General features: G+C 42.5%; 2 protein-coding genes across 2 annotated transcripts; both read left to right on the forward strand.

Annotated features, from left to right (window-relative positions):
* The first annotated feature begins 1 nt into the window (after position 1).
* On the forward strand, positions 2 to 4,257 carry RPL24 (ribosomal protein L24). Its single transcript, XM_075104777.1, has 6 exons — positions 2 to 109; positions 249 to 324; positions 1,798 to 1,908; positions 2,927 to 3,063; positions 3,489 to 3,552; positions 4,127 to 4,257. The coding sequence occupies exons 1-6, from the start codon at positions 105 to 107 to the stop codon at positions 4,205 to 4,207; spliced, it is 474 nt and encodes a 157-aa protein (XP_074960878.1). The 5' UTR covers positions 2 to 104; the 3' UTR covers positions 4,208 to 4,257.
* A 3,230-nt stretch (positions 4,258 to 7,487) lies between these two features.
* On the forward strand, positions 7,488 to 26,129 carry ZBTB11 (zinc finger and BTB domain containing 11). The gene is made up of 11 exons (XM_075104664.1): positions 7,488 to 7,924; positions 10,349 to 10,584; positions 11,255 to 11,486; positions 12,664 to 13,478; positions 15,837 to 16,016; positions 16,504 to 16,740; positions 17,128 to 17,272; positions 18,346 to 18,463; positions 20,521 to 20,679; positions 21,162 to 21,337; positions 22,704 to 26,129. Exons 1-11 carry the CDS (start codon positions 7,615 to 7,617, stop codon positions 23,237 to 23,239), a joined length of 3,144 nt encoding a protein of 1,047 aa, XP_074960765.1. The 5' UTR covers positions 7,488 to 7,614; the 3' UTR covers positions 23,240 to 26,129.
* Positions 26,130 to 27,635: the final 1,506 nt, after the last annotated feature.

Consider the following 27,635-nt stretch of genomic DNA (forward strand, 5'->3'; position numbering starts at 1 on the left):
GGGGCCGTCCCGGCGTGCCGCGCGCGGCGCACAGAACGCCGCTTACCCGTCATCCCCTCTTTCTCTTCGCCGCGGCCGCCGCCCGCTTCGTAGCCGCCACCATCATGAAGTAAGATTCCCGGCGGTGGTTCCCCCGCCGCCCCATCCGGGGCCATCCGCGGCCATCCGCCGCGGGGAGGCCGCCGGAGGGCCGCCCTTTGCCTTCTCCGTTAACCCGCTCTCTCCTCTCGCTCTCCTCTCCCGCGCAGGGTCGAGCTGTGCAGTTTCAGCGGGTACAAGATCTACCCGGGTCACGGGCGCCGCTACGCCCGCACCGACGGCAAGGTGAGGCTGGGGAGGGCCTGGGCGAGCCCCTCGGGGAGGGGGCAACCGCGGTGCCGAGTGGCGGGGACCGGCGGGAGCGGGCCCTGCCGGAGGGGAGTGTGGCAGGCCTGAGGGAGAGGCCGGTGCGGTGCTGGGGGAAGCGGAGGCGACAGCTGTCGAGCCTGGTCTGTGGGAGAGCCGCGCTCGTGCTCTAGCTTGGGAGCTGGAGTCGGGTTTTAGGTTGTGGTTCGGGCAGGGTGTATTAGAGCGTGTCGTCTAAAGTACCAGAGTTCTGTAGAAAGTGCTATTTAGGCGTACTGTATCCAGTGCTGAGATTTGCTGACGCAAACATCTTGGACTTCCAGATAACTTGGATGCGGATCATTGGGATAAAAGAGGGAAGAGAGCCCTTTCAGGCTGTCCTATCTTGTACAGATAGGCCTGTTACAAATAAAAATATGCATTTGTCTATCAGGAAAGGCTGAGAGACTTGCGTTTGTTCAGCCTGGAAAAGACAAGACTGAGGGGGGATCTCATCAATACCTATAAATATCTGAAGGGCAGGTGTCAAGAGGATGGGACTGGCATCTTTTCAGTAGTGACCAGAAACAGGACAAGGGGCAATGGGCACAAGTTGGAACACAAGAAGCACCACCTAAACATGAGAGAACTTCTTTCCTGTGAGGGTGCCAGAGCAGTGGCACAGGCTGCCCAGGGAGGCTGTGGAGTCTTCTTCCCTGGAGACATTCAAAACCCACCTGGACGCATTCCTGTGCCCCCTGCTCTGGGTGTGCCTGCTCAAGCAGGGGGTTGGACAAGATGGTCTCTAGACATCCCTTCCAACCCCTGCCAGTCTGTGATTCATACCTGCCAAAGGAAGGTTTGGGTTTTGGATAGCCAAATACAGTCATGTTGCTGTACAGCCTCTCCTGGGAAACAATAGCTAAGTAAATAGATTTAATGCTTGGGTGCTTTCCTGGGAATTAGCTTATACTTTTAATTGACTTGTATAGCTAATAACAAATCTGCCTGCTAATTCTGCCTATTATCTGGGCAAGGTCAGTGTAACTATGCAAGAAGGAACTGGTCACCCTGTGTTCCTTAGGCCACGTTTTGACTCGCTTACACATATGGGAAGTGCATAGTTACTTGGGTTCAGGCACTTGAAAAGTATGATGCTGGATATGGCTGTTCACGCTGTGCCTGGAATACAGTACAGTAGTAGATGCAAGTGGTAATTTGAGCTTTCCTCAGAAAAATGAAGCTGCTTTGGAATGCCGTGTAAGAGAACAGTTTGATCAACAGAACAAAATTCCAAACTTGAAATTTTTTAAAGTATCTTCTGAAGTTTTTAATTGTCAGAGATCCATAAAGAAATACAAAAGCATCACTGTTGAAAAACACTGATCCAAGGAATTACTTGATATGTTAACATAAACTCTGATAACGTCTTTCATAGAAACAAAGCTTACACAAAACACTTTACCTTCCCAGGTTTTTCAGTTCTTAAATGCAAAATGCGAGTCTGCATTCCTTTCCAAGAGAAACCCCCGTCAAATCAACTGGACTGTTCTGTACAGACGTAAACACAAGAAAGGACAGTCAGTAAGTATATACCAACCAGGCGCTCTAAAGTTTTCTACCAAAAGATGTGGTGGCTGGTCTATTAGAATAGAGGTAATTTCAGTGTCCTGGTGTGCAGCAGAAGCGTAAGCCATATATCTGGGATAAAGACTGGCCAATAATGGTGAAGTTGTGAGTGCATTGACATGAGTTTGTATGCTGCTTTACATTTGAAAGGTAAGCAGTTCAGCAAAAGCATTTTATTTGTATCATATCACTTCTTTGAGGGACCACTCAGAACCACAGTAGGTTTTAACAATTGTATGAATGGCATACGTTTTAAAAAATTAGTTTTAGAGAAGGTGGGTAATGCTGTTTAATATGCAGACTTTCTAAAAGCTGGGACTTGTAAAATTCCTGAATGGTGATAGCTTGGAGAGCTGATTTGGGCGTTAAAGGGTGGGGAACTATCACATACCCTTTTTGAAAACCTTGTGCTGTAACTTAGTAGGAGGTCTTTCCTATGTAGTTGTAATTGCATGAAAAAGATAAATTAATAAGGCATGTAGCATGAGGTATTTTCAGTGCTCTTAAACTTGCACAGCAAAAGAGCATTTAGAAAGGCTGATGTGTGTGTTATAAGCCAATATTTTTACCGGTTTGTTTGGAGAAGGAAGGTTGATGCTCAATGGCTTACACCACTGCCCAGCACTGTCAGCCCACTTGAAACAAGTGGGAGGTGTCTTCCTTTCAGAAGATTCCATCAAAATGGATCTTATCCCTCCCCCCTTTTTTCCTGAAACAGAAACCTGAACTTCTGACGTTCTCTAACTATTTTAATACCTTGCAAAAGAGAATACACTGTTCTTTTTTTAGCTGTTCATCAGCTTTGGCAAATCAAGAAATCACTCATATCCAAAGCAAGGAGTAGAATTCTACTTACGTATACAACTTTATAATACCTTCAGTGTTAATAGCAGCTTGGTTCTATAATTGTCTTTAGCCTTTTATTTAATGTGTTGTGATACTAATTGTCTGTCTTCTTCCTTTGCCACTTTAGGAAGAGATACAAAAAAAGCGCACGCGTCGTGCTGTTAAGTTTCAGAGGGCTATCACTGGTGCATCTTTAGCCGAGATTATGGCTAAACGAAACCAGAAGCCTGAAGTACGAAAGGCGCAGAGGGAACAAGCTATTAGGTGAGAAATCGGAGATAAATGGAGCTATCCCAGGCTTTTCAAAGATTATTAACGCTTTTCATACAAGAGCTTAAACTCTAGATGAGCTCCATGTTTTAAAAGTATTTTGTGGGTTTGGAGTTGTTGTGGGTTTTTATTTTGTTGTTTGTTTTTTTATCAGTATACTTGGAGGTAATACTGAGTAATCTCAGCAAGAGATGATAGCAGCAGAGAAAGGTCTCTTCTTTGTCCCTTTGTGAAAATAATAGCTTTTGTCACACACAGTTCTGCTGCCTCTGTAGTAGTCTCCCTAGAGGAGGGAGCGAATGCAGAGGATAGCCCTGAAATAATGCATCCCTTAATCTCAGGGAGTTCTTACAGTGCTGAGACAAAGAAACAGTGAATGGCAGACATGGTTAACTGTTACTCTTTCTGTGAATTAACAGGGCTGCAAAAGAAGCCAAGAAGGCTAAGCAGGCAACCAAGAAAACAGCTGTTTCTGCTGCAAAGGTGAGGTGCACTAGGTGGACAGAAATAATGAAATGGAATCTACCGTGTTTTAACGCAACATTCTGTTGCAGTGCTTAATTGGAAATTCCCATTTGTGTCTGGAAGAAGCATTTGGTTACCTATTTTGATCTGGAAGCACCTTAACCAAACTTTTGTACTAAAGTTAAGCATACCTAAACAGCTGAATAGAATGAACCTTTTTACAGAAGAAATAAATATTATAGTAAAACAGCTTTCTGACCATGTGTCAGATCCTGGGTAGCTAAAAACTTGTCCAGATGCGACATCTTCACTGTCTAGAACTTAGTAAAAATATATTGATGAATGCTAGCATCTATTTTATTATTACTTATGAATTAATACTGTATGTTGGCACCATACGTGCTGTAGGCTCACAGCGGTATGTGAGTAACAATCTGTTAACATGATTCTAATCTGATAGATTGTATTTCTAATTAATTCTAATCTGATTTAAATTGCCAGATTTCTGTCAAGAATCTTAAATACACAGGGATGCTTTCAGGACTGCAGATAAACTGCCTCCCTTTGCTCACGCTTTATTATTTCTCTACAGGCTCCTACAAAGGCAGCACCTAAGCAGAAGATTGTGAAACCAGTCAAGGTTTCTGCTCCCCGTGTTGGTGGAAAGCGCTAACTTGCCAAACTGTTAGTCGTGCTGAATAAATATCTGACTGGCTGTCATAACTTGTGCCATGTTCTCTTCAACTGTGTGAAATATACTGAAGAGAATTAATCTATAAAATAACCACGTCTGTGTTTGCACACTGAAAAACACAGTCTTGTCAGAAAACATTTGGTTTCTTAGATGATCTCCTGTACTAGCACACACTTCCAAAGTCTTCAGTGAATGACCCAGGTGGGAGGGAAGATGGAGCTGGTGTCTGAGAAGCTGTTCTTGCCTGAAGGACAGAACAGCATCTATGTCAAATGGCATAAAAAGAGGTTTCTAAGTTCAGAGATGCAAACTAAGGGGTGTGTGAAGCAGTACTATCTGTGACTTAAAAAGGCTAATGTACTTCTCATATTGTGGAACGCAGATAGCAAGACGTTGTACGGGATAAAAGGAGAAATAGGTTGAAAAAGGGGAGTGGATGATTTCACAGATGGCATGGCTGTTACATACAGAGGTTCAGATGCAACTCCTGGGTCAGGAAGTAAAAAAAAGTGGATTACTGGAAGCTGTTGTCAGGAAAAGGATGGGTGTGAAGGTCCTCCCTTGCGCTCACTCACTGAACTAAACTAAACGGGTTTCTGGACCCAGTTTCGCCATTCTTCTGCAATTATGATCTAATTAGCAGCACCTGCATCACTGGTAACAGGTTGAATGAGCTTCAAATGCAGCTGATGGTATATACTTCAAGCCCATGTACGTTCATATTTAACTTCCAGAATGCAGATAGGGGTTCCCATAGTAATTTCCCCCCCGCCCCCCAAGGGAACGGCCATCTGTTAAAAGTCTTCATGTGAATATGTATCTGTCTACTTTAGTAATTAGACTATGGAGACAGTGTCCCCAAACTCCACTGTAGTTTTGTTGGACAGTCATAGTCTTGGCAAAGCACGGTCCTCTGACTTACTAGATGCATGGGAGAAAAGTCAATCTCTATTTTCTGGATCAGATGCTTCTCAATTTATTGATCCTACATCTTAATGCCTATTAGCTTCACTAGTCAAAAAAGCAGCTGTCTTTTCATAGTTTTGCTTCCTGCAGTTCTTTTGGCCTTAAAAAAACAATGGCTGTAATGGGCACTTTGGGTTATGGGTTACATTTTGAGTTGTATCGTACTTAGTTTTGGGTTTCTTTATAAAACAGACATCTGGGTAAAGGTGGCAACCCATGTAAAACAGGTCTAGCTTGATTACATTAATGGAATGTGCAGCATTATTTTCCAAACAATTATACTTTTTGCTGTAAAAACCATAGTAGCTACTCATGTTTAGAATTAAATTGAAGGCTTTTAAACTGGTTAACACACTTGAAAGCAAAGGAGCCACAAACTGGAGAGGAAAAGAGGGGAAGGAAAGCTGCATGTTGTTACAGGGAAAGGAATTTTTGATCTTTTAAAACTGAAGGCTGAAAACACCACTGAAAGTTACCTATGCTAGTGATGCCTATATAAAATCCTGATTGTATCAGTGTCTTGCATAAAGCACCTGACATGCTACATGTGTGGTTGTGAAAGCTAAAAAGATGAAAGTGAAGATGAGCTTTTACAATCTGTTTGAAATACCCTTAATGATACAAAGGAATTGATTCGGCAGCTTCGGCTGCCTGGTGTTACTGCAGAGGTGCACGGAAATGCTTTAAGATTACTATCCTGTGCTGTTTATTCATGAGTTCTGACTGATACGGTGAGATGGAGTAAAGAATAACCCTGTCAGGTTACTCCTCTCACAAGCTATGCTTCAAGCGAGTGAAGCAGGCTGTTCAGAGCAGGGTGTTAACCTGGTGTAACTGCCCATTATTCAGCTCAAACATAGATATAATGCAATGAATTACCATGGAAATGAATGAAGCCCTTGTGTTCACCTAATGTGAAGTAAGTGATCCTCTATTAAATATTTATCACAAAAAAATGGAATACTTATATTTTTCACAGACCCGCCGAATAATTTAGGTTGAAAAGGACCTCTGGAGGTCATACAGTCCAACCCCTTCCTCAAAGCATGTCTGTTTAGATCTGGTTGCTCACTGAGCCTTGAACAACTCCAAAGACAAGAGTTTGCCTTCATCTTCTCTGTACCTCCTAGTGAGGTAGCTGTGGACAGCAGCAAGGTCCTCACAAAGCCTTCCCCTTTTTAAGGCTGAAAAAGGCCGGCTGTCGGCCTTGCCTCACCCGTCACGTTCTGACGATCTTTGCGACCTTCTGCCAGACTCGCTCCATCCCATCAGTATCTTTGTATTTGGGGGGATCATAGTGCTCCAGACACCGCCTCGCAAGTACTGAGCACAGGGGAAGGGTCGCCGCCGCCTGGGCGCGGGCATCCTGCGGCTCCTGCGTTTCGCCTCTCATTCTGGGGTGTAAAATAAAATCATGTCAGAACTCGGACAAGGAAACCCAGAAGCTGGCGTTCAAAAGATTTTCCTTCTTTCCGTTTACGAAGAGGGAAGAGCAGGCTCAGCGCACCGAGACGCGGCCGCTGCGCCGCCCTGCTCATGCTGCTGCAGCCGGCACCGGTTGCGCTGCTCCCGACAGGTGCGCTCACGCTGCAACCTGAAATCACGCTTCCAACTTTTTCGTGGCTCCTACTCCCGAGGCGATTTTGAGGCGGAAGCTGCTCGCTTCGGACCTCGGGCTATGACGGTGTTTATTTAGGAGCGTCCCCCGCTCCCAGCGCCGTGCCCGCCCTCATGGGCTTTGCCCGACTCCAAGATGGCCGCCCCAGCCTTCCACTTGGCCTCTCCTTTGCCCGGTCCCAAGATGGCGGCTCCGTTCCCCCACCGAGCTGCGCCTTCCCTCGGCACACGCCCCTTCCCCGCCCCCTCCCCTGCGCGCGGGCTTCTGACCTCACTTCCTCTTGTGCAGCAGCCATTTTGTCTTTCCGTTGCTGCTGCTGCCCGAGCTTCTCCCTCCCACCCGCCGCCGCTGGCCGCGAAACTCCAGTTCCCCCCCGGGCCCGGCTCCCGCCGGATCGGCCGCCTGCGCCCTCCGGCCCTCCTGTGCCGGGGCCAGGGGCCGGCGGAGGCGCGGAACGGCCCCGGCCCTCCTTCCCTTGGTGGCGCCGACTCTCCCCGCCTCGGAGGCGCCCCCGCGGACCCCCGGCGAGGGCTGGGGCGCCTCTTCTTCCCCGCGTCCCCTGGCCCGCCGCATGTGCCCCGCAGCTGCCTCCGCCCCGGGCGCCAGAGCCTGACCTTCCTCCTGCTCCTCGTGCCCTCCGGGAGCGGCGTGCCCGGCAACGTGCCCTCGCCCAGCGGGAAGCCCGGCGTGTCGCTGAGGGCGCCTCTTCATCCCCCACCCCCCGCCCTCCTCCTCCTCCTCCTCCTCCTCCTCCTCCTCTTCCTCCTCCTCCTCCCGCCACCCCTCTCCCTCCCGCCTCACCATGTCCAGCGAGGAGAGCTACCTGGCCATCCTGCGCTACCTGACCAACGAGCGGGAGCCCTACGCGCCGGGAACGGAGGGTAACACCAAGCGAAAGATCCGTAAGGCGGCCGCCTGCTACGTGGTGCGCGGCGGCACCCTGTACTACCAGCGGCGGCAGCGGGACCAGCAGCGCTTCGCCGAGCTCGAGGTGGTGCTGCAGGCCGAGCGCCGCGCCCGCCTCATCCGCGCCGCCCACCTGGCGCCCGACGGCGCCCACCGCACCCGCCTGCAGACATGGCAGGGGCTCTCGCAGAAGTACTGGTGGCGAGGTGAGGCGGCGGGGAGAGGGCGGCCCCGCGGCGGGAGAAGCCGCACCGGGGCCGAGGAGGGGGGAGAGGGTAGCCGGTGGGGCCGGGGTTACGTGTCCAGCGGCGCTGGGTCGGTGGCCCGGGTTTGTGAGGAGGGTGGCGGCGTGCCCGCGCCGGAGGGTCCTGTTGCCAGCTGACTGACTGGCTGGCTGGCTGAGGGGCGGGTGGGCTGGCGGGCTGACGCCTTGAAACACCCCGTCACAAAGTCTAGGCTGCGGGTCACTCCTTAAGAGGCAGGTTTTGCTCTGTGTGTTACGCCTTGGTCAGCCAATTGTCCTGTGGCTTCTTATTCAGAAGTGCTACTTTGAATATGTGGAAACACCAAGGGTGACTGTCCCCGTTCAGGTGTTGCATACAGCCACCTTAAGGTAGCGATTTCTCAACCTGTATGCTTTGCGTAGGGCAATAATTCGTTCCATGGGACTTAGTTCAGCTGTTAACCTCGTTAATACCTTTCCCAGCTAGCGTGTGGATGCTGTTCACGTTTAAACAGTGAAGCTGCCAGTGATGGTTCATAGTCTTTGCACTTGTTGTCATATTTGTCTCTTTCTTCCGATGAGAAGCCAAAAAGACCAGACTAATTCCCAGTTGGGTCCTGAGTGATGTCATAGCTGTTAGAAGCGGTAGTGTATGAACATTAATAACTCCCAATCAGGGCCTTCTTTCAGCTGGGCCAAAGACTTGGTATCTGCGTTCCCTTTGGATCTGGCGTTCTGCTTTTACTCTGATGCATACATTAAACAAATATCCTGCTTTTCAGTTGCCCAGGGCCCAGTTTCTGTTTGTACTGCTTCTCTTGACCTGCTTTTTTTATCCATCAGCCAGCAAGTCTGCCATTTCAGCTTTAGATTTCCCAGTCATAATTTGGAGGCTTTTTGCTCTAGCTGCAGCCTATCCTTTCAGTCCAGATCTCACTGACTTGAATATCTTTGATGCAAAAAAGGATTTGGTGTCTCAAAGTTGATACATCCATTCTGGATGGCAGTCTCCTTGTCTTTATCTGGGTTCTCATTGTCTGCCCAGTATTGGACTGTTCTAGCATCTGCTGTCATCCTATGCTGGAAACTTCCTTAATGGACCACAGTATATCTTCTGTATTTTAGAAGGAGGGCATTCTGTATTCTGCATCTTTTAATCTTATTGGTCACCTTTATTTGCATAACCTATATTCTCTTAATACTCTTGCACTGAGAATACTAAAATTCATGCCCTGCTTTCAGTTCAAACTTTGTTTCTTATGTGTGTCTCCTTTAAAACATCGGTTTCCCTACTGTTATAATACTCTTCTGCTGCTGCTAGTAGACAGCAGCTTTGGCCCAGTTATCATCCTGAGGTGGATGCCAGTCTGTTGCGCCTGTCTGCTCTGTAACTGGGAAGCCATGGGCTAGAATATGGCCCAGTGGCCAGGAAGGGTGTTAGGTATGTGTTTTGAAGACCAGAGACCTTCTGTCTTGAGAAATAGCCCTGGTTTCAGATTAAATCAAGGAAATGTAAAAATGTTTGAAATGGGCATGAATGTCTTGGGTCGGAATGACTTGGGTTACCCAAAGTCTGTGTTTTCCTGATCTTTAGATAGATATGTATGTGTTGGTAGTGCATCTCATACTCTGAAAAGGTGTGAGCAGTGCAAGTCTAACTCTCTGCCAGCCAAGTTTTTGAGCTGTGCTAGATTTTTAACTATAGAGACATAGCTGTCGTTATGTGTGCTTTTACATTGTCCTAGTGAAGAAAATTAATTTAGCTTGAAAGCCATACACTGAAAATGCTTTGGTACCTAGAAGAGGACCCTGAGCTTAGGAACTATCGAGTATCTAAGATCATTTAGTTACACTGCTTAAAGTACTGTTGGGAAATTTATTTCTTTAAATCCCCAAATCATAAGCAGTTGAGTTAAATCGGTGTGTTAGTAATATGTATTGGCATCATTGCATATAGCATGGTTGGTCCCAATTTTGCAAAAGTCCTTAGGTGAGCCTTTCAGTTCTTGTCCCCTTCAGTAAGGACAAGTTGAGATCCACTTGTGTGGGCTAAATGCAGGGTTAGGTTAAAGCTTTCATTGTCTTGGGATTCTTAGGGTGAATGTATAAATAAAAATACTTTTTCTAGCCTTAAAATCTTTCTAGGAGGGTCTGCCAAATATGGTGATGTTCTAAATGTTCTATCTGAAATTAATGACGGATTACAGTAGTGACGTACAGTATCATATAATGGTGCGAGAGGAGCAGAACAGGTAAAAAGAAATCAGAGAAGGGAAGTGTAGATGACTGACTTTTTCTCAGTAAGCTTGTAATATTGTTCTGCTGGTCACCTACATATTTAGTTATGTGTTTAAGGTAAATTGAATGAAGTTTAGGAACCTAATTAAGCTCCATTATTTTCTCTTAGGTATTCTTAAGCAGGTTAAGGATTACATTAAAGAATGCAGCAAGTGCCAGGAAAAGCTAGATCGCTCTAGATCTCTGTCAGACCCTTCTGAAATGCTGGAGGAACTAGGACTGGATGCAAAATCTCGTGAAGACAGTAATGAAACAGATGATGAACTGAGTAATACTGCATCAATCCCAGCTGCATCACCAAAGCCTGTGAAGAAGCAGCCAATAGCGAAGCATGAGCTTGTATTCGTAAGTACCATTGTTTACATCTGCATGTATTTAAGATGTTTGTTAATGTGTTCTTAGTCACATACTGATTTTCCATTGTCGTGATAATCTTGTAATAATAAGACAACGTTAATTTTGCTGAAGATACTCAATACGTGGAAACAGGTTAATGATATATATGACATGAAATTGATGATAGCACATCATCTTTGGAAAATAAAATCACCCCAACTCCTGTTTACGTATATAGGACCCAAGGGAAAATGAATGGCAAAAGTATAAGTAGTAAAGCATCACATACAAGATTCTCATGGACTCTATATCTGTTCCTTAATAAATGATGATATGTTTGTGTATGAAAATCGGGGGGGTGGGGTGGTGTCATATGAACATAAAGGCTTTTGAATCGAGAAACCATTTCAGACTGTAGCATTGAAAAATACAGTCAAAGAACTATTTGAATATCCATGTCTTCCCATTTTTCCAGTTGTCTGTTTTAACTGTGTTTGGAGGGAGGGTGAAACTTGATGCATTTAAATAAAGAAAACAATAGTAAAGTTAAGCTGTATATTATACAAGCTTGAACTGATTGTGCGGTTGCAGAAAATAATCCTTTTCTGTGTTTCAGTGTAAATGCTTAAAAAGGCACAGTCTAAATGTAATGAAGTTCTTATAATGTTGTTTACGACAGGTTGACAGTAAGGGCCTTGTGAAGCAGTCATCTTCCAAACATTGTCTGTCAGTCTTAAACCAACTGAATCAGCAGAGGCTTTCCAATCAGTTCTGTGATGTGACTCTGCTGATTGAAGGAGAGGAGTACAAAGCTCACAAATCTGTCTTGGCAGCCAACAGCGAGTACTTCCGAGAGCTCTTCATTGAAAAGGGCGCTGTCTCTAGTCATGAAGCTGTAGTGGATCTGTCAGGTGAATTGTTGTGGGTTTCAAAGCTAGAAATCATAATATCTTAAGTAAGGTATACACTATTTGATTCAGTGTTTTTTGAGTGTTCAAGACGACCAAGTATTTTATCTTGCTTTTTTCTCTCTCTTAATCTAGAAGTATTTTGTGTGGATTTTAATGCTAAAATGATCACTCTGGTTTTGCATAATCTGATCTTCCATATTGAATGGACTGTGGGATTTCATCTTAAAATTTCTGAGAAGCTTTGGATTTATTTTTTTTTACCTTGCTTAGGTGTGTTTTCTCCTTGTATTAGTCACAAACATTAAAAAAGGAACATAATGAAATGTGTGAATACATCGAGAGTGGATGTTGACTAGCTTCTCAGAGAGATGTTTAGCTGAACAAACACTTAAGTTGTTTCTTATGTCTGTGAAACGCTATTATACATGTTTCTGCTTCTTTCTCAAACCTTCTGGTACCTTGAGGATAGGAGCCTATCCTAAAATAAATGTTCTAAAAATAGCTTTGTAGTGATGAAGAATACTGTACAGAGCATGTGCCTACTGCATTGCTTTCTCGTTAGTTTCTTAACTGTATCTGTCTCTGCATGAACAATAGGCATGCACAAACAATAGATGTCTGTTCTAGTGTGATGGTCCAGAAGGTCCTCCAAATTAAATATTTGATTTGTGATTTACAGAACTGTGGAAAATTATACCCAATGCTTATTTTCAAGCATTTCTACCTATCCATCAATATCTTTATTTCATTACCACTTTCTTGTCTTATTTTTCTGCCACGTCAGTTTTTGCTTCAGTCCTGACTACTTTCTGAACGTAGCAGGCCCAGAAAGGCTTTGGTTAAATTACAGATAATCTGCTTCAAAAATACTGTGGCTCTCCCAGCATGCTGAAACATTTTTGTAGAGAATTTTATTGTGAAACTACCTCAGTTCTACTTATTGGAAAAGTTATCTGGCCTTACTTCCACATAGAAAATACACTAGGAGGATGCTTTTGTGTAAATGACAGTTAATTGAGTCTCAGTGGAGGGGCTTCGGTGTTAATTGCAAGTGTGTTTTTCTCTAAATTTCAGACTTAACCATAACAAAGGTGAACTGTTGTATCCATCATGGGATATTTTGGTGTAATTCGGGGCCATCAGTGTTTGCTCTAATTTCTTGTTTTATTCGTTGTAGGGTTCTGCAAGTCCAGCTTCTTGCCTCTATTGGAATTTGCTTATACTTCAGAATTAACTTTTGACTTCTGTAGTATGGCAGAAGTGGCCATGCTTGCCCGGCATCTCTTCATGTCAGAGGTCCTTGAAATCTGTGAAAATGTGCACAAACAGATGGAAGAGAAGCAAATTACGGTGTACCAAAAGGGAGATATTCAAACAGTAGAGTCAACGCAAAATTTAGCAGAGCAGACTGAAGTTGAGACGCAGCCTGTGGACGGTGCTGAGCAACCTCAGCTCGCAGCCAGTGAAGCGCCAGTAGCTGTGAATGGAGCTCCTTCCTCTGCTGGGACAGAGGAGGCAGCAGCACCCCAGCCCAACCTCCTGCCCCCAGAGCCTGCAGAGGACACTCCGGATGGTCTTTCAAAGCCTGTGGAGCAGTGTGAAACAGCTGAAAATTACATCAAGATGCAGCTGCTGGATAGCATTTCAAATAGCGCCGTGTCTGTTGTAGAGTCTGAGCAGTTGGCTGTGGAAGTCATGGACATGCAGTGTCAAGCAGAAAATGAGGCAGATGAAAACGAAAGTGGGAAAGCAAATGTGGATGCTGCTTCTGAAGACTTCTCAGAAGCTCTCAAGCAAAAACTTGGCAAACAAAGTAAAGAACAGAGCATTTCAGTTTCACAGCCAGAAAGCCTTGCTTCCAGCCAAGATGATACTTACAAAAGCAAGCTTCGCCAGCGTTCTGTTAGCGAAGGGGGATATATCAGATTGCATAAAGGAATTGAAAAAAAACTGCAAAATAGAAAGACAAATCCTAAATCTGCAATACAGCAGGTATTCTATCTGTCCTTAGGCCTGTTGTCAGTAATCATCCAGTGTTTCAAGACCAATATGAAAAGACTGTTTCCCAATTCCAAGCACTGTCTGGCAAAAGTTTTTCTTTTTTGAGCAATTAACATTCACAGCAAACCAAAGTAACTTCTAAGATGTGACAGTTTGGGGTGTGGGGATGTGGTGTGTGTGACACCAAACAAACATTGGCATCAAAATTCCTTTCGTATTGAAGATCTTTAGAATGGTCATTGACCTTAGCCCTGCTCCAGTACCTTCTCACGGCTTCTTATGGTTGGACAGAAGGTGTATCTTCTCCCTAAAATTCTTAATGATCTGGGAATGTAATTCTTAACTAGCATGTGTGTATGTCAGTTGTAGACAAATGTATTTATTAGAGAAGTGAGACTCTACATTTGTTAAGACTTAAAAATAGCATTGGGAATGAAATATTTGACATCCTGTGAAGATCTTAAGACATAGTCATAGGTCACAGTAGTGCAGCCCTGCTAACTTCAGACTGGGGTCAGTTAAAAAAAGGTTCGAAGAGCACTGGTATTAAAAACTCTAGCACTCAGACTTATTAAATGTTTAGCAATTGAACTAGTTTCAGATATTTTTTTTTTTAACAAAATGGTTGTCTTTCCCCTTCAGGAGCCTTTCCTCTTTTAGCGCCTGTGGATAGCTGACATTCACCTCACTGAGCTTTAATACATGCGTTTTTGTGACAGAGTAGTCTTTGCCTTACTTATTGCACATTAGCTAAGTCTTATGAAGAACCATTAATTTTCAGAGCTGTTCTGTCTCACATGCAGGGGGATAATTTGTTATCATTACAGCAACCTCATACGTAGAAATTGTAGCACTAGTCTTCTTTTAGAGATGGACAACTTAAAGCCCACATGTTAAAACTGGCACGATCAAAATATTTGAGCAACCTATCTATGGTGGTTGGAAAATGACAAGTTTTTGTTCTGTTTTGCATGGGGGAATATCTACTGTCAGGAACAGCTCCTGTTAACTTACTTTCCGGTTTTTAGACCTCATCACCAAGCGGCCAGATTTACAGACAGTGGCCACCTATCGAAAAAATAAATTGGTTTAGATAATTGCTCAGAGTGAGACACAGGAATAGGTTTTTGCTTTCCTAACTCATTTAATAGCTTTTAGCGTTTTTGTCTCATGCATCCCTCAACTTCCCCCCTGCTGCCATAGCACTGGATGTTGTATAAGCATTGGGAAGGAGTTGCTCCTTCTTGAGTTCCCAGTTTTGATGCTGGAAGAATAACAGGAAAGAGAGGCTGCAGGAAGAATGCTACTGACTTTTGAATTACAGTAATTCCAGTTGGCATGGAAATGTTGGGGATGAAGCGTGCTTTGTGTGAAAGGACTATTTTCCAAGCTCTTACTAATAATCTACTGAACAAAATTATTTTGGTGGCTTCACAATTTAGGCAAGTTTGCATAAGTTTCCAGAGCAACAGCAATTAAAAAGAAGTTAAAATGTTGTCTCTATGTTGAGTTTCATGTTGTTTTTAAGAGACATGGAAGGGCTAGCATGTTCTCAAAAACTCTTGGATACCTCACTTATTGAGAGAACAGGAAGAAGAAACGGGGATGCTTGTACTTTTTTCCCTTGCTTTATTCTCAGAAACCTGAAGGGGAGATACCTGATACAGGCAATTTCGGCCTCATTACTTAGTTTGGCTTTTAAAGAATTTGACAGCAAGTTTCTACAAAGGAAAAGGAGATTATCGGTTCCAGGTAGCACTGCCAATAACACAAAAAACCCCCCAAACCTACTAGTAAAGCTGGAATGCTCTTAACCAGAAAGAACTTCACTTAAGTATTGTAACTTTTTTTACAGGTCTTTAACAATTCAGTTTTTGCTGGCTGGTAACAATTAATTAGGCCACTTTTGGTTTTTTTTTTTTAATCTGATGACTTGTACTAAAGCAAATGTGAATCCTGAAAAAGGAAGGTGGAGTTTAGGAAAGGGTTGGAAACATTCGATGGAAATTGTGACTGGCAGTACTTTGCAGTTCCTCTGCAACTATCCCTTAGCTCTCACTTAGGCAGTTACTCGGGGCTGAAGAGTTAGTTGTCTCTGAACTGGTTAGTCATTGTCTGCCTACAATTATGAACAGTTTATGGTTCTAAAACAAGACCAGTTTTTTACCACCATGAGATCTGTAGTTTTAGAGTGAACTGAAAGGGAACAACTTTCTAGCAGCTAAGTCAACTGAGAAAAATTAGGTGATATTATAACACAGAAACATCAGCTTTTACTACTAATTTGCAGAGGAAGCATGAAATACATTGTAGTAAAGTTCATTCAAGGGTTATGTTTTTCCAACTTAGGTTGCCATGAAGCTGGTACAAAGGGGGAAAAAAATGAAACAGCCCAGGAGAGAGACCATGGAAAATAATGAAGTAGAAGCTCAGCACAAATGCACAGAGTGTGGAACGGTGTTCCAGCGGCGCTATGCACTTATAATGCACACACTGAAACATGAAAGATCTAAAGATTATAAATGCCCAGTAAGTAGGATTTTTTTTGGTCTGTAAATCTCTCTTTTGATGAAAATTCATCCAGTAATGACATTACTAATTACTTTTCTTGCCTTTTCACACATGTATTTGTTTTCCTTATGGATTTCAGAGACAGATGCAGCCCTGATCTCGATGGGATGGGGTAAAATGTTGTGCAGCCCCAGGGCCTGACAGCACCATGTGACATGGGAGTACGCTTGCTGCTCAAGACAGTGCTGATGTGGGCTTTACCTTTAACCTTACCAGTAAATTTGCAGCTGTGTTTAGGTTAGCCTAGGAGTTAGCCTCATTGGGAAGTGATCAGTGGTTCTGTCAGTAGCCGTAAAATTCAACGCTTACAACTATTAATGAACCTGGGATAAAATGCCTATTGGAGTCAGGTTATAGACCTAGCTAATAACCTTCAATTACCTTTTATTTGAAATCGTTTTGGAGTATTAAATGCAAAGTGAAGTTGTAATATTTTCTTTTCCAGTTGTGTAAAAAAGAATTCCAGTATGGTGCCTCCCTGCGAGCCCATCTTGTCCGGCACACTTGGAAGACTGAAGTGAACACTGCAGCTGCTAGTGTGGAAGAGACAGGTGCATCTTCGGTGAAAGGGAGAACTAAACGGGAATTTATATGCGATATATGTGGGAGAACTCTACCTAAGCTCTATTCTCTCAGAATACATATGCTCAAACATACAGGTGTAAAACCACACGCATGCAAGGTAAAGAGAAAGTCCTTTTACTCTGTAATCAAATTAGTAATGTTTTAATGATATTTTAGTATTGACACTCTGTCCTAAAATTTAGGTTAACTTGGGTAACTTCAGAATGGGGAAAACTACTGTAATATTCCTGATGAAAATTCTTGTAGTCCAAGACTGAGAAAACTAGAATGAAGCTGAATCATGAAGGTTCATATTCCTGTGCCTAGAAGAACGTCTTCCCTTGAGTATTCTTCTTTAACAGACCAGTTCTGCAACTGGTGCGAAATCATAGGCTTTGCTATCCTGGTTCCCAAGAAACACAGGAGGTTTTGTTATTTGAAGTTAAACATCTATTGCATAATAAGTTTTATTTGTCACATTCACTGGCTATGGATTTCTTTTTAGGTTTGTGGAAAGACCTTTACCTATAAGCATGGATTAAAAATGCACTTAGCTCTCCATGAAGTACAGAAACAGTTCAAGTGTGACTTGTGTGAAAAGTCTTTTGTGACAAAAAGAAGTCTTCAGGAACATGTGAGCATTCATACAGGTAAGTGATGAGGAAGAGGACCCTTTTACATGGGTTGGCTGTTGTGTGCTGCTGAACTTCAACATTGTTGTTCAGTGTCAAAGGAACTGTTTAAAAAAATAAATGAATAGTAGTTTTTCCGTTTTCTTCTACTGGCCAGGCAGCTGAGAACAGGGTAACTGATCATTTTACATTTATCTTCTGGGCTGTTTTACCATAGCTTAATATTATTATGCAGGTGTTCTATACAAGAACAGGGAATCGTGGTTGGTCTGTTCCTCTGGTTTTATGTATGTATTTATGCCTGTATCGTGTCAATTCAACAAAGATAAGCAGCAGGCTGGAATATTCTGGAGCACTTGCACTTCCAGCCTATCCTTTCAGAGGAAAACATGCTAAGCCAAACCTCTGAGAATCTCCATATGTTTTACAAGGCTTGCTGTACTAATACTGAAATTTTATAAATCCTGGTATCTTGAAAGATCTTAGCATGTGAAAGATGACAATGTAATAATGGAATATGAGCAGAGTTTGAAAACTGTAATGTGTGGAAATTGTCTGTGTTCCTTGTTTCCTGAGTTGGGGGAATCAAAAGTAAGAGACTGTTTCTATTAAGACAGGTTTTTCCAGAAATGAAGGAATCTATATTAGTACTCATCACTCCTAAATTGATGAACTGGAGTGGAAAAGTTTTGTTTTACGGTGGTGTTCCACAAATTCAAGATGTAAGTCAGCCATAAGCAATGCTGCATTACTGGAGAAGTTGCATAGTATATGAGCACAGGCAATTGGGGTTTTTCACACAAGAGGGCAATTTTTAAGGCTGTTCGCCTTCCATGACTAGTAGCTGCAGCATTGTATCTGCGTTTAAAAACATGCCATAAACTAATTTAGAGTTGCTTCTCCCCTCCCTGTCTATTATTACAGTGGCACAGACAAATTCCGTCCGTATGTAATTAAACCACCTTCTCTTTGTAGCACTGCTCTGATTACTTAAGATAAATTATTTGAGAAGGAAAAAAAAACGCTCTTACAAAGCACTGCAGGGACATGGAGACCTGGCTTCATAACATGCTTTGTTTTGGTTTTGTCAGGAGAATCCAAGTATCTTTGCTCCATCTGTGGAAGATCTTTCCACAGGGCATCAGGACTCAGTAAACACATAAAGAAACACCAGCCAAAGCCTGAAGTTCGTGGATATCAGTGTACTCAGTAAGTTGGGTGGTGGGGTTTATGGTGGGCTCTTTGTCTTACCATCAGTGATCCCAGTAATTTTAAAGATTAAAAGCAGCTCCTTGTAGCATAAGCTGTTCACTGGCCTGGAATAAGACTTTTAAAGTGTAAGAGTGAAAAATGCACTCTTGTTAATACATGCATTGGGGAGCAAAAGCTTGGGTTTTAACTGTTACCTAGCTCTAGTTTCATACAGTTCTTTTTTTAACGAGTGTGTTTGCATTTGTAGCTGTAATCAGTAGCTACATGGTTTTAAAGCTCCCTTGTAGGACAGATAGAGTAATAAGCTTGTCAGAGGTGAATAGCCTTCAGCTTGTTCTTGCCCTCTTTTACTGTGACAGTTGATTTCAGTTTAATTTTAAAACTTCCTGTAGTCCACAACGTCATGTACTTGTGTAGACTGCAATACACCTGCGTTTAGCAAACAGCTCTGCAGGAACATCATAAATTAAGGCTCACTGACTATTGCAGTTAACTTGATTAAGTGGTCATATGAGTTTTATAAATATCTTTACATTATGGACCTTAGCTTAGCAGAAACTCTGTAACTGGAAAGAGCGTGTCTCCTAGTGCATTAGCAAAACAGTGATACTTTTTCCATGACCAAGCAGACTACAGGAGAACCTTTCAAGTGACCTGCAAAAGCACAAATGGTGCTTAATTTCCAAACTGTCGATTAAGTGTCTGGAAAAGCCTCTTGGGTATTAAGAGGGGTTGTACAATTTATATGATTGCCTGTATGTAATTCATGGTTTTAACAAAAGCTTTAGTCTAAAGTAACTCCGGTAATGCCTGCTGCATGGTAGCAAACCCAGTATTTTCTAACTTCTCAAAACTCAGTTTAAATCTGTCAGCAATGTTTTTATTTAGTGCTCTGTAATGCTAAAAGTATCCATCTCCAAAATACAAATAATAGAGTTAATAGGGTCCACAACAGGGACAGAACTGTTTAGTGAAACATACTAGAGAAGGAAACCCAGAATCCCAGAGAGCACCATTTGAAGTGGAGCTGTCAGTTTTTCTAGCCGAGGAGGAGGTTGGGTGGGTAGCTCAGGGACCATCACCTTTCCTGCCCCCCCCCCCCCAAAAAAAGAAAGCTTTTTTCCTCTCCAGAGCACCCATTCTTTGGGAAATGTGATATTAAAAGTTTTGTTCCTGTATGGAAACTTTTTTCGTCTCAGATTCCATTGGAGGTAGGGAGTTCTGAGATTCCCTCATTCCAGAGGTTGATCAGCTGTAGAAGGTGAATCCTCCACCTTTGCTTGCTGGCGTTTCTCTGCCTCTGTCCCTTCTTGAATCATACAGGTATATGATGTTACATGAGGAAGAGATGCAGATGATCAGCCAAAGATACTGAAGAGCAGAATTTCTTTCAAAGGCAGAAAGCATGTCTTTGATCAGACTGACTTCTGTAACTTTCATACCGAGAGGAGCTAGTGATTACTAATTTTATATAGTCATACTATTGCAAGATATAGATGAAGGAAAACTAGGAATTTGTCTGTGTTTAGATGTATGCAGGCAGCAAGCTAAAGAATAAGTATCACCGCTTTCAGATGCTTTCTTGTAGGATTCTGAATTTGGTTATTAGTTTCTAAAAAAAATACATTTGAGCATTACAAACAACTAATCCCATTTATCTTTTTATCAATCATTAATCCTTTTTGGTTAAGAGAAGAAACAGTTGTTACTATCCTCATAAGTTTGTGTGGTATAATACAGATTTGTGACGTATTCCAGTTAGTTTGCCTTTGATTATTCCCCGTAAAAATAACAGAAAAGATATAGTTACCCATAACAGACAAAAGCTTTTCAGAAGTCCTCAAGTTATATTGCAGGCTGTCAGATAAGCTGCTGTTCCTTTTAATTTTCTCTAGTTTGGAAAGGGATTGTGCTTTATATAGATATTGATGTCACAGTGGGTGGTGTCTTCTCAAAGGCTTCAGTTGCCATTAAAGATGACAGTTCCAGTGCCTTTGAAATCAGGATCACCAAGACCTTTCTTATGTGGGATGCTAAAAACTTTACTGTTACAGGTGTGAAAAGAGTTTCTACGAAGCTCGAGATCTTCGGCAGCATATGAATAAACATTTAGGTGTGAAGCCATTTCAGTGTCAGTTCTGTGGAAAATGTTATAGTTGGAAGAAAGACTGGTATTCTCATGTGAAGTCTCATTCTGTCACAGACCCTTATAGGTAAGAGAAAATTCATTTTACAGCTGAAACGTACTAATTAATATGAGGTTATGCAGATCCACAGCTGGTCAATGAGGAACTGCCTAGTCCACTGTTGAAGTACCAATTGATTGATGTTGGCTGGGGTTTTGAGTACTTGAGAACATATGGGTGACTTCAGATAGTGTTGTCCAACTGTTAACCTGCTGGCACCTCCTGGAACTAATCCATATGAAGTTGTAAGAGGAGAAATATAATTGATGAAGTTAGAAGTGCTTTGTATCTGATCTTACGTCTCTAGAATGGTAAATGGAAGCTTTGTGGCTGTGAATAAGAGAAAATGTAGTTCAGTCCAACAACATTACTTCTAATTATAAAACTACTTGTCATGTGAGACAGTATTCCCATTAAATTTTGCCTACTGTAATCAAAGTGCATTTTGGTTTAAAAAGCATAAGCATAGAATAATCGTTTAAATAAATTTCTCACTTAACACATTTTAGGTGTAATATATGTGGTAAAGAATTTTATGAGAAGGCTTTGTACAGAAGGCATGTAAAGAAAGCCACACATGGTAAAAAAGGAAGAGCAAAACAAAACCTGGAACGAGTTTGTGAGCATTGTGGAAGAACATTCACACAACTCCGGGAATATCGGAGACACATGAACAATCATGAAGGTACGTAGAAACAAGTAGTCATGACATCCATCAACCCCTGAAAACATTATGGAGAAGGGGGTAACTGTTCCTTTGAGTCTATGTCCTGCGTTGCAAGATGTGTAGAAGTTCTTAAGGATTCTCCAGTTTTATGCTAGTCCTGGTTTGTCAACTTGCTTCCCATGATTCCCAGAAGTGGCTGTTGGGATTGTGCTAAAGCTGCAGTCGCACACAGGGTTGGTGACGATCTGTCCTTCTCAGAACTTTAATGGAAGGGGAACTTCTTTAGAAGTGATTAAAAGATGTATATCTGGCAAAGAATGGGATGTAGTAAAGGATTTTCCAGTTTGAAAGGTGCACACGATTAACAAAACGTTCTTCAAACAGGACAGTGATTGGCCGGATTTTAAAAAAAAAAAAAAAAGACCGACCACTGTTGGAAATCGGTCAGCTTCTTGATTTATAACAAGTAGTAAACTACATGATGTTTGGGGAAAATATGAAAACATTTTATAATTTAAAAAAAAAGTATGGGCATTTTTACTTTAGATGTGAAGTATGATATTGATTTTTGAGCATTTGGTTGTTACAGCTGTGTTGGAAGTCTATATATATATTCCTATCTTGGGGAAAAAACCACTTTTTTGAACATGTCTCTTTTTAAAGAGCTGTTATGAATAAATGGAAGAGCTGTCAAACTGTTGAAATAGAGATTTTGTGTTCATTTCTAAACAGAGAGTGTGTCCTGTACTGGGTGCCCAGCTGAAAACCCGGTATTGAATTTAGTGTTTGTCGCCACCCCCATGCCCCACTACGTACTGCAGACCACAGAACTCGGATGTTGTGAGGGAAAATAAGATCATACAAACAGCAGGGTGGCATTTGAACACGTGGTGTGGAGGAGGAGGGAAAAAGCCATAGATGGCGTTATAAGCTAACTAGAGCAAGTATTGTTTTGATGAGACCTGTGTAGTAAGATTTACGGAAACAAAGCGTGACTAGGAATGTAAGTGACAAATTCTATGAAGTAAAACATGGTTTCAGAAAGGCGTCACCAGCAAAAAGTGATTAGAATGTTATTAAGCAGTACATACTTAAAATAGGGCAGAAACTGCATTAAAAGGAATTCTGAAAAGAAAAAATTTTTGAAAAGTTAAATGTTAGATTGGCCAGAGCACTTGTGGAAAATCTTACCATTTAGTGTATTATGCTTGCATTACATTGTAGTACAGAAATGGTAAACAAGGTCTCTTTCTTACATGGAAAAAAGTTACAGTATTTCTCTGGTTCTTTTATACTGCTGTTCTTCCTGTCACTTCTCATCATCGCTTATGCCTGCTTCTGCACGCTGACGGTCGTATTTTCCTTGCTTTCCCGTTGAAAACAGGTGTGAAGCCATTTGAATGTCTCACTTGCGGTGTAGCCTGGGCCGATGCGCGTTCATTGAAGCGTCACGTGAGGACGCACACTGGGGAACGACCGTATGTCTGTCCAGTGTGCAATGAAGCTTACATAGACGCCCGGACGCTACGGAAGCACATGACCAAGTTTCATAGGGACTACGTGCCCTGCAAAATTATGCTGGAAAAAGATACTCTTCAGTTTCATAACCAGGGGACGCAGGTGGAGCATGCCATCAGCATTTTAGCAGCAGACATGCAGGAGCAAGAAGCCGAGATCAGCATTGATGGTGGAGAGATTGAGACTGTGGTAGTGACAGGAGAGACGCTTGAAGCCATCGAAGCGGTTGCAGCTACTGAGGAGTGTACATCAGTCTCTACTCTTTCTGACCAAAGCATCATGCAGGTGGTAAATTATGTGTTGGCGCAACAGCAAGGACAGAAGATGGCTGAAGTGACACAGGCCATTGAAACTGTAGAAGTTGAAGTGGCCCATGTTACAAAGACTGAATATAGTATATGAGAGGGCAAGAAGGGTTGAGGTCTTATGATCTCTGCCAGCTAAGTATTTAACTGGGTATCTGAGGCGTACAGCGATACCTACTTTCAAACAGTTAATCCCCAGTACTGAATGTCTTGGTGATGAAATACTGCACTGTGCATTACAGGGGGGGAAAAGTTAAGATGCTTCATTGTGGGCCAAAGCTTTGAAGGCTAAGGTTTCCACACAGGCCATAACTGTAAAAAAAAAAAAAAAAAAAACCAAAAAAAAAACAAACAAACAAACAAAAAAAACCCAAAAAAACAAAAAAACACCAAAAACAGAAGAACAAAACAAATATGTTGGAATAATGTTTCCTGTGTCATAGAGTATGTATCTTGCTGTAACTTTTAAAAAATGGAAAAAAAACCCAAAACCAAAACAAAAACCCCAACAAAACAAAGAGGCTGCACTAAAAACTAGAAATGCACGGCTATCAGTAGCATTTTTTTACTTTTGTTTTTATGTGCATTTCATCAAGTTTGTGAGCAAATTACCTGTACTGGATTCTGCCTGTTTACTCCCCAAGACAAGGGGATGTTAGAATGCTTCATGCAGCGAGTGGTTCGCGTGACCTGCAGAAAATGTGAGGCTTTTTACTTTGGGTAGATGCATGATTGCCAGTTGGTGAATCCCAGTTTTGAAGAACTTACTTAAATTCCAGGGTGGTGGGTGGCACGTCCAGGGTTCAGCAAAATGCTGTAAAATGTCTTACAGATGGTGGGCAGGGGTCCACTGGAGTCTGAGCAAGGGGTCCTCTGAGGTGATTGTGACTTTAGGTTGACCGGAGGACAGCCCGCTGCAGGGAGACTGCTTGGGGGGAAGTAAACCGCTTTTTAATTTGAAGCGAGGAGCTTACGCTTCATCCTCTGTGCACAGCTGTGTTTTGTTCAATGATGTTTGGTTGCGTAAAGGAAGCTATTGCCTGCGTTGTGGTATGTATCCAAAGCAAGCAACCTAATGATGGATGTTTCTAATTCTGCGTTACATTTGATGTAGAAACTCTCCAATGAAAAAGGTCTAATGGCACACCACTTTGGGAATATAAATATACTGGAGGAGGTCCCGCTAGTTACGATCTGATCTTGTCTTGTATTGTGTTGAAAGGAGGAGTCCTGGTAACTCCCAAATGGGGGACACAGCAATATCAGGATGGAGAACTATGAAAACCTTACTATGGGGTAAAGATTTAAATTTTCTCAAAATACCCAAGTCTCCAGAAGTCCCTATTACTGCTGCTATAAGAAAATACTTCTTGGGGCAAGCTAATTCCTGGCATTGCACCACAGAGATGGAAAAATTCTTACTAGGTTTTCCTGTGAGGAAGCATGAATCACGGCCATGCTTGGCCAAAGCTTCAGTGTCTCTGATTTAATACCACAACCAGTGGTATCTTAACCTGTACAGGGTGCAGGTTCTTTCATCGTTGTTTGTGTGGGAGTTCTTTAAGCAATAAACATGTTGGTCGAGGTAACCGGATCCGCTACGCACATGAACAATCAGAACTGTATTCTTTAAAATGTTCTCAGTCTACAGTGTTCTCCCGTTTCCCAACTTTGACAGCAGCAGGCTATCCAAGGAGCCAGAAGCCTGTAACATTGCAGGGTAAACTTGGTAAATAAAGTTAGGTGCATGTAACTCTGTACTACCTGTGAAACAGACCCGCTGAACAGAATCTAAGCAAAATCTGTGACAAAGTAATCACCTCATTTGAATTAGCATTTCTGCCTTTCATCTTATTTAACTCTTTGAGTATCTGTCTACTAAGCTACAGAATGGACTGGTTTTTTTTTACTTTGCAAGTGTGTAGATAAGCAGTTGTTTGAAAATTTTTTAAGCAACATGTAGTTTGAGTTCCGGCCTTGGATCTGAATTAACCTGTAGATTACTATTTCAAAGGTCAAGGTCTTCCTGCAGAGAAGTAACGTAGTTATTTATACATCCTGCAGCCCTTTACAATGGTATGCTTTTCTAATTACCAAATGGAGTAAAACTAAAATGAAAACTTAAAAAAAAAAAAAAATACTGCTAGCTGTAACTCTTGAATTTTTGTATGGTCAGGAATCTGGAGATAGCCATCCTGCTTAACGTTACAATACTGCCATTATGATGAAAAAAGATTTAAAAGAGCACTAGGTAAACTTTAAAAGTTACTTAAATGTTTGTACCTTGCAAATAATTATGTATTACTAAAGTGAGGAAATGTTCAAGGAAAAATAGCTGTAAATAGTGCTAGAACATTATTTGTATATTTAGTGTGTTACCTTACAAGAAGAATATTACCAGCACCTGAGTTTAACCTTCGGTGCATTTATTTATTTGCCCAACCTACGGAAGAGACAGAAGTGAATCTGCATCTCAGAGCCTTGTTTACCCACTGTAAAAAATGCTGTGACTTGATGGCCTGCCATTTAAAAATGAAAAACAAACAAGCAAACAAAAAAAAAAAAATCACAAGAAGTGGTTTCCTGAACAAGACTCAGCCAGGAGCATCAAGGCTAAATGTTGCGGCACCCCTCTCGTAGCATTCTGTGCCTTACCTTTCAGAAGGGCATGAGGTAAGTAGGGAGTGTCACCCTTAGCTTTGCTGTTCCTGTATGCATGAAGTTGCCTTATGTTTTAATTTAGATTTCAGCTCTTCAAGATGTTCACTGCACTTCTGCAACCTATTTCAAGTCAGACTGCAAATGTGCAATTGATGTAATTTGATTTTTTTAAATAAGGATCAGGAGACACGTCCATTTATAAAATATTCCTAGTGAATGCCTGTACATAACTGATTTGATCTGTACATTCTGCTGTTTTTATTTAGTGTTAGATGTATAAAGTTATGATCATTTCTGTCATTAAATAAACTGAGCTTTGCCATGAATTACTCTTTCAAGCAACTTTCTTTTTTGGTCGGGGGGAGGAGTGTTACAGAATTATTTGTTCTGCTTCAGTATTTAACCTTCCATATATAGATACATGTCTGGTCTGAACGGTTCTAGTAACACCCAGGTTTTTCTCTTTGGGTTTTTTTTTCCTGAAGTCTCCTCATACAAATCAATTTTTTGAAAGGAAGCCCACTGCCCTCCTCAGTTGTGTCAGACCATGCCTATACCAGAGCACAACATGAACGAAACACACTACATTTTCAGGGAAATCACTTTGGCTGCAAGACATGAGTGGATGAGGCTTCCCCTCAGCCCTCTGATACCCAGCTGTAACCATTTTAGTTTGTCTCTTAACTTTGGGTGGCAGTATTGTACAGACAGCAGAAGCAAGCATCCTGCAGCACTTCTGTCTTGGCCCCTGCTCAAATATTCGTCCCGGAGCAGAGGCCGTGGCTTCAAAGCCATCCTCCTGTGTTGCTCCCTGGGCTGCAGGACAAGCCGTACAGCTGCTTCCCCAGCTCTGGGCACGAACAGTGGGCTGTGCCCTTCCATTTGCTTTCAGAGCCACATTCGGGCAACATCCATGTTGCAGAGAAGGTGATTGCTTTTTGTGGTTCACCCCAGTGCCCTGGGGAAATGCTAGGAGCGTCTTAGCCTATTAACGCTTCTGGGAGCCTCTGTGGGGCACCAAGCTAAGTGGCAAAAGGCGGAGTGCTGAAGGAGCAATGGGGCCTACTGTTGAACAAATGCTACTAGATAGGGATAGAACTAGTGTTGAACAACAGCAAAGTGATGCACGGATAATTTTTCCCTACTTTGTTTCCACTGGAGCCCAAACCATGTCATTCACAGCTGTTTAAGGAAGAGCCATGCATTTCTAAATTGGAACAGTGTATATATTTAATATGGTAACATTGAGGAGCCAGCCTTACACTGCTGCTGACAACACGGTGGAACCTTGCACCTGTCGAGCAGTTCTTTACTGAGAAGAGCGCCCGCTACTGCAGGCAAGAGGCCGCAGGTCACGTTGGTGCCAGCCTCAGGCACAGGAACACGCTTACAGGTCCAGCGTGATTCTGAAGGTACTTCTCAGAAAGCAACAGTTTGCCTTCCACCCCTACAAAAAGTCTTGGCCTTAGGGCAGTATTTCTTGTCTCGGGTAAAGCCTTACAGATGGTGCCATCAGTATTCGCTTACTCACTGCTTTTAGTGTCGCCCAAGCTCTTGTCACAGGCCTCAATTTTACATGTGACCAGGACTGCGTTAAACAAGCATCTGAATAACAAAAATAAAGCACAGGCTAAGATACTTGCTGGTTTTGCAATTACTCTTTACACTACGCTGCTGTAGTTGATGCCTGCGATTCCATATAGCAGGGGTTGGTGTAGGTACGAACATGAAAGGCTGCCACGGTCACACTTCTTTCACAAAAGCAAAGGCAGAATAACTATTTTATAACAAGCTACTGAGCACAAGCCAACGCTTTATATGCAACTACTACG

The sequence above is a fragment of the Phalacrocorax aristotelis genome, chromosome 1, assembly GCF_949628215.1.
Source record: "Phalacrocorax aristotelis chromosome 1, bGulAri2.1, whole genome shotgun sequence".
NCBI lineage: Eukaryota > Metazoa > Chordata > Aves > Suliformes > Phalacrocoracidae > Phalacrocorax > Phalacrocorax aristotelis.